The 10,362-nt window shown below is 40.7% G+C and overlaps 1 protein-coding gene across 1 annotated transcript in view; it reads left to right on the forward strand.

Moving 5' to 3' along the window:
* Nucleotides 1–2,038: 2,038 nt before the first annotated feature.
* Nucleotides 2,039–10,362, forward strand: part of LOC111980836 (EH domain-binding protein 1-like) — a 60,822-nt gene continuing 52,498 nt past the window's right edge. Inside the window, exon 1 of the mRNA XM_070449639.1 lies at nucleotides 2,039–2,322. Coding sequence (XP_070305740.1) covers nucleotides 2,219–2,322 — 104 coding nt within the window. The 5' untranslated portion in view covers nucleotides 2,039–2,218. The remainder of the gene's footprint in view (nucleotides 2,323–10,362) is intronic.

Below are 10,362 nucleotides of genomic sequence, written 5' to 3' on the forward strand. Positions count from 1 at the left end.
CACCAATTGTTTTTCTTCCCCCCTCATTTGTGTTGCTCAGCTCAGCGCGAATGTGCATGTGTCAAGTGAATTGTTCAGTGCTATTCGGATTTCCTTGGGACGTACCTACCCTAAACCCTAACCTTCCCTCTTACCCTAACCTTAACCATAAACCTTACCTAACCCTTCCAGGCACCACTACACCACTGGCCAACAGGTACATATTTGTCCTCATTTGATATCAGTGTACATGAACCATATAAGTAGAATCTATGAACTCCCTGACCCACATCACCAAAAATATTGTTAYCATATTGGAATGGGATTAGGRCCAGGGATGACCTGCAGTTTTACAYCCCAGAGCAGATATTTGTACTTCACATTTCTAAATATATAGTTAATATATTGGTTAACTTGGTTATTGTATTGGTTATAGTTAACATAGGGTTATAGGTAACGTATTGGTTGGTACAGTTAACATTTTGYTTATAGTTAATGTATTGGTTTTAGTTACCATTTTGGTTATAGTTACCGTATTGGTGAATATAGTTAACGTATTGGTTAGTAGAGGTAACGTATTACGTTGTGGGATGTCCTGGGATGATGCTTTGCAGGGAACATTTCAACAAGTTAGTATAGGTATCAGAGTCCTAATGTWGCTTCAAATAAACTAACAAAATCCGTTCCTAAATGTCTACACTAGTGTATTAAATAGTTATAACACTACTACTACTACTGTAATATCCCTGCTTGGGTTTGATGAACTGTTGTCCATTTCCAGAATTTAAACCTCTGTAATTATAGCTATTTGGGACCAGGAAATACAATTCCAAGAATAGTTTATCAGATAAACATAACCTCACCATAATGGACCTTTGGCAAAGGACCAACTAGAAAAAGACTAGTATTCCCATGTGTGCTGAACCCTCTCGTTTCTTCCTTATTTCTGCCTTTAGCTGGCTGGACTTTTCCAACCCGAATCCAGCTGCTTCCCAACTAAAACCCTGCTGAGAAGGAGGATGTGTGTGTGCAGACAGGCGAGGTTAAGCACACATGGAAGCAGCTCATAGGAATGGGCTGGGAACAGAATCTATCATTCAGCGTCTGTCAAGGACTCACACCATAGCCTACATTTCGCGACAGATTTATTCCGTACAGGGGCCAAATCCATGACCTCACAAAAAGAGTCTAGGAACTGACCAATGGCATTGCTCCACCGATATGACTAGATAAAGTAACCCTATAGCATCATATTAGGATTTAGACTCGTAGAAAAAAAAAACGGAATATTATTGATTCATATTCAATCATAGAATAATGTTATATAAACTGTTACATCATATATTGTATTGGACAGCTATGGGAAGAGATATGGTTGTATTGCTTCTCGTTTTTTTCTTCTTAGGGCCAGTAAGAAAATCCCCAGTTGCCTGTGACTGTCGGCGTTGCGCCACTGTTTATAAATAAACGCCAGATTAAACAGGATCTGTTATTGGGGACAGTGTACTGTAGCCTATGGTTTGCTGTATGAAGGGGCTAAACTCCAGCATATTGGCCTGACATGTTTCCTGACCCCACAAGAATTCCAGGTCTCGCATGTTCCCCATGCGAGATCACTTACCACACCTAAGCAAAAACAAGAAACCTAGTGAGTGTGTTTATTACCATGGGATGACATCATACTTTGAATAATTGACAAACATAATTTTCATATTTAACCAAAATAATTTGCATATTCCCCTCCCAACCCTTTACTCTAAAAAGGTACATTGCTTTCCCACCTTCATCTCAAACAATGGTCTAAACCAGGCAATGCTTTCTGTTTTTTCAGACATAAAAATATATATATATCAGTAAAATATGATTTAAACAACATACTGGTCAAATGTAAAATTGTAATTGTTTTTAATAAAGTCATAGGCTACTAGGGATAATGCATTCACTCTAATAATTTTTAATTACAAGTGTTATGATTAGCTATTAAGTTTTGTGTTTGGGGTGTCACTGCTCGTTCCTGTCGCAGCGTGCGTTTGTTTTGCCTCAGTTCTGTGTGTGACATTCTAGACGTGAAGTTGTGAACACGTCAGTAAAACTGTTGTACATCGACTGTCTTTCTTGCGCAGCAAACGCAAGTGCTGCATCAACAGACTCCTTAGCAGAACGCGAGGAGGACAGAGGGGTACTGTGACGACGATTTTAGTAATGTCTCTTGAGAAATAACATTATAAGGTCTCTAAACATGACTTCGGTGTGGAAGAGACTTCAGCGTGTCGGCAAGAAAGCWTCGAAGTTCCAGTTTGCGGTGACTTTTCAAGAACTGACAGTAGAATGCACGAAGAAATGGTAAGTAAACATGCTTTTTTTTTTAGCTTTGATAAAATTGTCATGTCTGAACCGATAAAACGCAACCTCGTGGGACCTTTGTCACTGACTCTGTCCCCAGCTCGAGCTGTGATGTTTTAAGGTCATACTTTTAGATTCACATTTGGTTGGTGCAAAGCTATGTTGTCAGTTATAGGCTAAATGATGGTTTAATGTTGTCAGTGCGTACTGCTATCACATTGTCTTCCCCACTACATTTTTTGTTGATTGTACAAGTTTATACCATCAGTGCATCGTGCGTTATACTGTACTGTACAGCTTTGGGTGAGCGTACGCCTTTGACAGCCAATACACTTCCGCATTTGCCCTTTTCCTTTTCTAATCATCGTCATGCGACAAGCATCCTAATTGACATTCAGTTATTCAGAGGGGAAGCATTAAAACTGTTTTTTTGGAGGGTAAGCAATAGATGTGTCCAAATATAAAAATGTGTAAGCCTAAACTATGAAGTGTCACAGGTCTATAACAGGTGAATGAACTACAGGTGATGCTGTACGATGATGATGATGTCATTTATTCATGGTTCATCATCCTTGTCATCATCATCATCACCTGTAGTGCATATAATTTCCCCTTGTTCCAAGCAGGTGTTATTATTTTTCGACCAGACAGTGCATTCAGAAAGTATTCAGACCCCTTGACATTTTCCACATGTTGTTACGTTACAGCCTTTTTCTAAAATGGATTAAATTGTTTTCCCCCCCTCATTAATCTATACACAATACCCCATAATGACAAAGTAAAAACTGTTTTTTAGAAATGTTTGCAAATGTATTACAAGTGTAAAACTGAAATATCACATTAACATAAGTATTCAGACCCTTTACTCAGTACTTTGTTSAAGCACCTTTGGCAGCGATTACAGCCTCGAGTCTTCTTGGGTATGACYCTACAAGCTTGGCACACCTGTAGTTGGGGGGTTTCTCCCATTCTTCTCTGCAGATTCTCACACCTCTGTCAGGTTGGATGGGGAYCGTTCAAGTCCGGGCTCTGGCTGGGCCACTCAGGGACATTCAGAAACTTGTCCCGAAGCCACTCCCYCGTTGTCTTGGCTGTGTGCTTAGTGTCGTTGTCCTGTTGGAAAGTGAACCTTCGACCCCGTCTGAGGTCCTGAGTGCTATGAAGCAGGTTTTCATCAAGGATCTCTCTGTACTTTGCTCCGTTCATCTTTCCTTCGATCCTGATTAGTCTCCCAGTCCCTGCCGCTGAAAAACATAGTATGATGCGGCCACCACCATGCTTCACCGTACGGATGGTGCCAGGTTTTCTCCAACGTCTAGTGTGATTTACATTTGGTTGAGTTGTCAACTAACGTGAATTCAATGTGAAATCAACCAAGAATTGTTCACCTTATCATAGGATTTAGCTTAAAAGTTAGGTGAAAAAAATAAGAAARTCCCTTACCTTGATGACTTTTTGCAAATCCAATCAGTTATCCATGTTGATTCAACGTCATCACATAACATTTTGGTTGTGGAAATGATGCGGAAACAACGTTGATTCAACCAGTTRTTGCCCAGRGGGATGTTATTTCAGCATTTCAAGCTGATACTGTATCTCTTAGTCTAACCTAACCTAATATAATCATGTAATCAATAGCTCATGTGGAATAAAGACCGTCAMGCCGGGTGAGGCAGAGTGCTATGCKGACCCTCTGACAACCCGATGCACTGCTGCATATGARTGCTGAGCAGCCAGGTGCTGKACACACACACACYRGGRAGGGTTTTAACTTAAGTCAGTTCTTATGTATGCATGGAATGCGCGTACAGCCAGTGGTGCTGTGGCTGTGGTTCCTGTCTGGGCCCTGGCTCTGCATTAATTCCATTAYCATTACTCACACTGTACCTGGAATGTGCTTCCTCCAACTGCCCAGCCCTAGCAGACTACCTCCCTGTCTCTCTACCCTCATTGTTGTAGTATACACCAACTTGACTAGTATCAGCATGTTCTTGGAATTGCTGTCTACCGAACCATTCTCCTATACCTAGTGTATGCATATTCAGCTTGATGATAACATCATTCGGTACAGTCTAATTTTAATGTTATAAGAGTCAAGCTTGACCAGTTTGAAAACGAGTCATCAATTGCATGGCTTTTATGACTGTTTGATGTATGAGATTAACACAAGTGGTGTTTTGTCGGCTGGTGATGGAGTGAGTATGTTTTGGTGATCTGACTCTTGGCAGCAAACTGTGGTTCTGTATGGGCCTCTGCTTGTTCACTGTTTAAGAGTAATATCATGTGAAATCACAGACCACACAACATCACATCAGTCACTCAACAAGCCCCAGCAGCACAGCATTAAAAGGCCAATATCGGCAGTTAATATGGATGAAATTATATATTGGTCCGACTCTACAGAGAATAGCAGTAATGTTACCAGACGTGGTGTACGTTTCCATGTTTCCAGTTCGCAAGAAGAATGTGAAAAATGTGGATCAACTAGACAGGTCGTCCTGCTTAACTGATTAGTAAAATGACTCTTCAGTTTGCAACAATAGAGGTGTGTGTGCGTACAGTGCATTCGGAAAGTATTCAGACCCCTTGACTTTTTCCATAATTTTGTTACATTACAGACTTATTCTAAAATATATATATTTTTAATAATCCTCATCAATCTACACACAATACCTCATAATGACAAAGCGAAAAACAGGTGTTTAGACATTTGTGCAAATTTATACAAATAAAATAACTGAAATAACTTATAACTTATTTACATAAGTATTCAGACCCTTACAACCAACTAATTGCAGCATTACCGCAAAGCGGAAGGGGGGAAAAGTAAGGATCTTGTAAGTCGGCCTTGCATTAAAGACCAAAGTTGTGTAAAGAAAATTGTGATAAAAAAAATATACAGTATATCACAAAAGTGAGTACACCCCTCACATTTTTGTAAATATTTGAGTATATCTTTTCATGTGACAACACTGAAGAAATTACACTTTGCTACAATGTAAAGTAGTGAGTATAACAGCTTGTATAATAGTGTAAATTTGCTGTCCCCTCAAAATAACTCAACACACAGCCATTAATGTCTAAACCGCTGGCAACAAAAGTGAGTACACCCCTAAGTGAAAATGCCCAAATCGGGCCCAATTAGCCATTTTCCCTCCCCAGTGTCATGTGACTCATTAGTGTTACACTTTATTTATTTTTTTTTATTATTTTTTATTATTTAAATTTAAAAAAAAATTATCCCCTTTTCTCCCCAATTTTTGTGGTATCCAATCGCTAGTAATTACTATCTTGTCTCATCGCTACAACTCCCGTACGGGCTCGGGAGAGACGAAGGTCGAAAGCCATGCGTCCTCCGAAGCACAACCCAACAAAGCCGCACTGCTTCTTAACACAGCGCGCCTCCAACCCGGAAGCCAGCCGCACCACCCGGCCCCTTTGGTAATTACGGGCCGCGCGCACCGCGCGCACTGCGCCCGGCCCGCCACAGGAGTCGCGGCTGGAGCGCGATGAGACAAGGATAACCCTACCGGCCAAACCCTGGGCGCGAATCCAGAGACTCTGGTGGCACAGCTAGCGCTGCGATGCAGTGCCCTAGACCACTGCGCCACCTGGGAGGCCTCACTTTTAGTAAAAAATGTTATCTTTAATTTACAATCTGTAGAAGCTATGAGAATAGAAAGGTTCAGTACTTTTGTGAAGCGTCACAGCACAGTTGAATAATATATGGCAAATAGAAATCCAATATGTATGATGTCAAGAGATAGATGGGAGGGGTTTGAAAGGAGCTGAAGGGTGGGACTAATAACAACAAGATAACAAATGTAAAATATACTGTCTGTAAAATGTATATAGGTTCAGAACTTTTGTGAAACAGCACAGTTAAAAATATATGGCAAATAGAAATAGAAAATCAGAAATAGTTGGGGAGAGGTTGAGGGTAGTGGAATGCAGGACTAAAAACAAACAAAATATAACTATTGTAAAATAAATTGTGTCCGTGAAAGGTATATAGTGTTTATAAGCTAGAAGTAAAGCCTAAGTGTTGTTGTTCATTAGTTTACACCAATTAGGGGAGGGGTGGTCGGGTTAATAAAGGAAATATATTTTAATAAGATATGTGTATGTGTGTGTATATGTACACTTGTCACGCCCTGACCATAGAGAGCTTTTTATTCTCTATATTGGTTAGGTCCGGGTGTGACTAGAGGTGGGTCATCTAGGGGATTATGTTTCTATGTTGGCCAGGTATGGTTCCCAATCAGAGGCAGCTGTTTGTCGTTGTCTCTAATTGGGGATCATATTTAGGCAGCCATTTCCCCTGTGTGCTTTGTGGGATCTTGACTATGGATAGTTGCATGTTAACACTATTGTTAGCTTCACGTTTAATTTMGAGATTTATTGTTTTTGGTTTTGCTGTGAGTTTCACCTAGAAATAAAAAGATGTGGAACCCAGATCACGCTGCGCTTTGGTCCAGTTATTATGACGATCATGACAACACTAGCTTTCAAAAGTTTGMGGTCACTTAGAAATGTCCTTGTTTTTGAAAGAAAAGCAAAAYAAATTGTCCATTAAAATAACATCAAATTGATCAGAAATACAGTGTAAACATTGTTAATGTTGGAAATGACTATTGTAACTGGAAATGGCTGATTTTTAATGGAATATCTACATAGGCTTACAGAGGCCCATTATCAGCAACAATCACTCCTGTGTTCCAATGGCAAGTTGTGTTAGCTAATCCAAGTTTATCATTTTAAAAGGTTAATTGATCATTAGAAAACCCTTTTGCAATTATGTTAGCACTGTTGTCCTGATTAAAGAAGCAATAAAACTGTCCTTCTTTAGACTAGTTGAGTATCTGGAGCATCAGCATTTGTGGGTTCGATTACAGGCTCAAAATGGCCAGAAACAAATAACTTTCTTCTGAAACTCCTCAGTCTATTCTTGTTCTGAGAAATGAAGGCTATTCCATGCGAGAAATTGCTAAGAAACTGAAGACCTCGTACACGTGTGGTACTGACACCGTTCACAGTGAACTGCGCAACTGGCTAACCAGAATAGAAAAGGGAGTGGGAGACCTGGTGCACAACTGAGCAAGAGGACAGTACATTAAGAGTGTCTAGTTTGAGAAACAGATGCCTCACAAGTCTCAACTGGCTTAAATAGTATCCGCAAACACCAGTCTCAACGTCAACAGTGAAGAGGCGACTCCCGGGATGCTGGCCTTCTAGGCAGAGTTGCAAAGAAAAGGGCCATATCTCAGACTGCCAATGAAAATAAAAGATTAAGATGGGCAAATGAACACAGACACTGGACAGAGGAGAAGATGGGAAAAAAGTGTTATGGACAGACAATCTAAGTTTGAGGTGTTCGGTTCACGAAGAACATTCGTGGAGACGCAGAAAAAATGAAAAGATGCTGGATGAGTGCTTGATGCCCATCTGATCAAGTATGGTGGAGGCAATGTCGTTGGTGTGGGGGTGACAGATTTGCTGGTGGGTGGGTGATGGGTGATTTTCCTTTTCGGTGTGTACGCCAAGGCATGGTGGAGGTATGTGTGGTCGTGGTGGATTGGGAAAAGGATGGAATTTGTAGCCATCGGATCTTGAAAAGAGGACAGGCTATCACTTGTCCATTTTGGCGACGCAGGCCATACCGTGTAGGCACGGCGGCTTATTGGAGCAAACTTTCCTCCTAAGCAACAGGAAACAATGACACACGCTCTTCCAAACTATGCAAGAACTGATTTAGGCGAAGAGAGCCAGTGCGAGCTGGTAAGTAGTGTCTATAATGAGTGGCCAGCAAGTCACGGATTAAAGCCCTATTGAGGCTTCTGTGGTGGAGCGGCTGTTGACCGGTCTGAAGGCCAAGTCCAACTTGTGGGAGGTGCTTCAGGAAGCGATGGGGTGAAATCTCTTCAAGATTACCTGAAGAAATTGCAGCTAGAATGACACAAGGGTCTGCAAGGGCTGTAGTTTCTGCAAATGGAGGATTCTTTGACGAAAGCAAAGTTTGAAGGAACACAATTGTTATTTCACTGAAAATCATTATTTATACGCCTTGTCAATGTTTTCACTAGATATTTCCTATTAAACTTTTGCACACTAACAAGATATGTCTAAGTGACCCCAAACTTGTAAGTAGTGTAGGGGTATGTACAGTTGAAGTCTGAGTTTAAATACACCTTAAGCCAATACAATTTAAACAGCAGTTTTCACATCCTGACATATTGATCCCTAGAGCAAAATCCCTGTCTTGAGGTCAGTTTAGGTCAACCACTTTTATTTTAAGAATGTGAAGTGTCAGAAAATAGATGAGTGAATGAAATTCTCATTTCCATCTCACATGGTGGGTCAGAAGTTTAGATACACTAATTACATTAATTAGTAGTTTGGTAGCATCACCTTTCAAATTGTTTAACTTGGGTCAAACGTTGTCGGTTGTCCTTCCACAAGCTTCCCACAATAAGGTTGGGTGATATTTGTCCATTCCCTCCTGACAGAGCTGGTGTGAACTGAGTCAGGTTTTGTAGGGCCTCCTTGCTCGCACAAGTTTTTTCACTTCTGCCACAAATCTTTTTATAGGATTGAGTTTCAGAGCTTTGGGATGGCCACGTTCCAATACTTGACTGTTGTTGTCCTTAAGCCATTTTGCTGCAACTTTGGAAGTATTGGAACGAGTCATTGCTAGCATAGGAGCATTGGTCCATTTGGAACCCATTTGCAACAAGCTTCAACTTCCTGACATGTCTTGAGATGTTGCTTCAATATATCCACATAATTTTCCTGCCTCATGATGCCATCTATTTTGTGAAGTGCACTAGTCCTCCTGCAGCAAAGCATCATCACAACATGATGCTGCACCACCCCGTGCTTCGACGGTTAGGATCGGTGTTCTTTGGCTTGCAAGCCTCCCCCTTTTCCCTCCAAACATAACGATGGTCACTAATGGCCAAACAGTTCTATTTTTGTTTCATCAGAGCAGCCAGAGAACATTACTCCAAAAAGTACGGAATATTTGTCCCCATGTGCAATTGCAAACCGTTGTCTGTGCATTTTTAATGGCGGTTTAGGAGCAGGTGGCTTCTTGCCTTGCTGGAGCGGCCTCTTCCACGGTTATGTTCGATATAGGACTCGTTTTACTGTGGATATAGATACTTTTTGTACCTGTTTTCCTCCAGCATCTCTACAAGGTTTTTTGTTGTTGTTCTGGGATTGATTTGCACTTTTGCACCCAATAGCCACGTTCATCGCTAGAGACAGAACGCGTCTCCTTCCTGAGCGTTATTGATGGCACCTAGCGTATGTTGAATCCCATGTGTTGTTTATACTCTCGTACCAATTTTTTTGAGGTCTGTGAGACTGCGTATTCTTTTGATTTTCCCATGATGTCAACCAAAGAGGCAGACTGAGACGAGCATACGGTAGGCCTTGAAATACAATCATCACAGATCACCTCCAATTGGACTCAAATGATGTCAATTACCGTATAAGAAAGCATCTAAAGGCCATGACATCATTTTCTTGGAATTTTTCCAAGCTTTTTAAAGGCACAGTCACTTAATGTATGTAAACTTCTCTGACCCCTTGGGAATTGTGATTAACAGGTTGAATGTATAAGTGAAATAATCTGTATGTAAACAATTGTTGGAAAAATTACTTGAGTCATGGACGAAGTAGATGTCCTAACCGACTTGACAAAACTACAGTTTGTTAACAAGACATTTGTGGAGTGGTTGAAAAACYAGTTTTAATGACTCCAACCGAAGTGTATGTAAACTTCKAACTTCAACTGTATATATACAGTTGCGTAGCAGTAAGACATGTGTTTGTTTTGTCCCGTATTCAATATTCAATATTTTTCTGTTTTTTTGTTTTTTCTCTCAATATATTTCATTTTCTTTTTTCCATTTTCGTATTAAATAAACCTTCCTGCAACCCGCCTCACCCAATGTGGTACGGATCTGCTATTTTTTAGACCTTATAACTGGAACCTCTATCAGAAGCTAGCCATCAGGAGCTAGCCAGCTAATTAGC

The sequence above is a fragment of the Salvelinus sp. IW2-2015 genome, linkage group LG3 (assembly GCF_002910315.2).
Source record: "Salvelinus sp. IW2-2015 linkage group LG3, ASM291031v2, whole genome shotgun sequence".
Lineage (NCBI taxonomy): Eukaryota > Metazoa > Chordata > Actinopteri > Salmoniformes > Salmonidae > Salvelinus > Salvelinus sp. IW2-2015.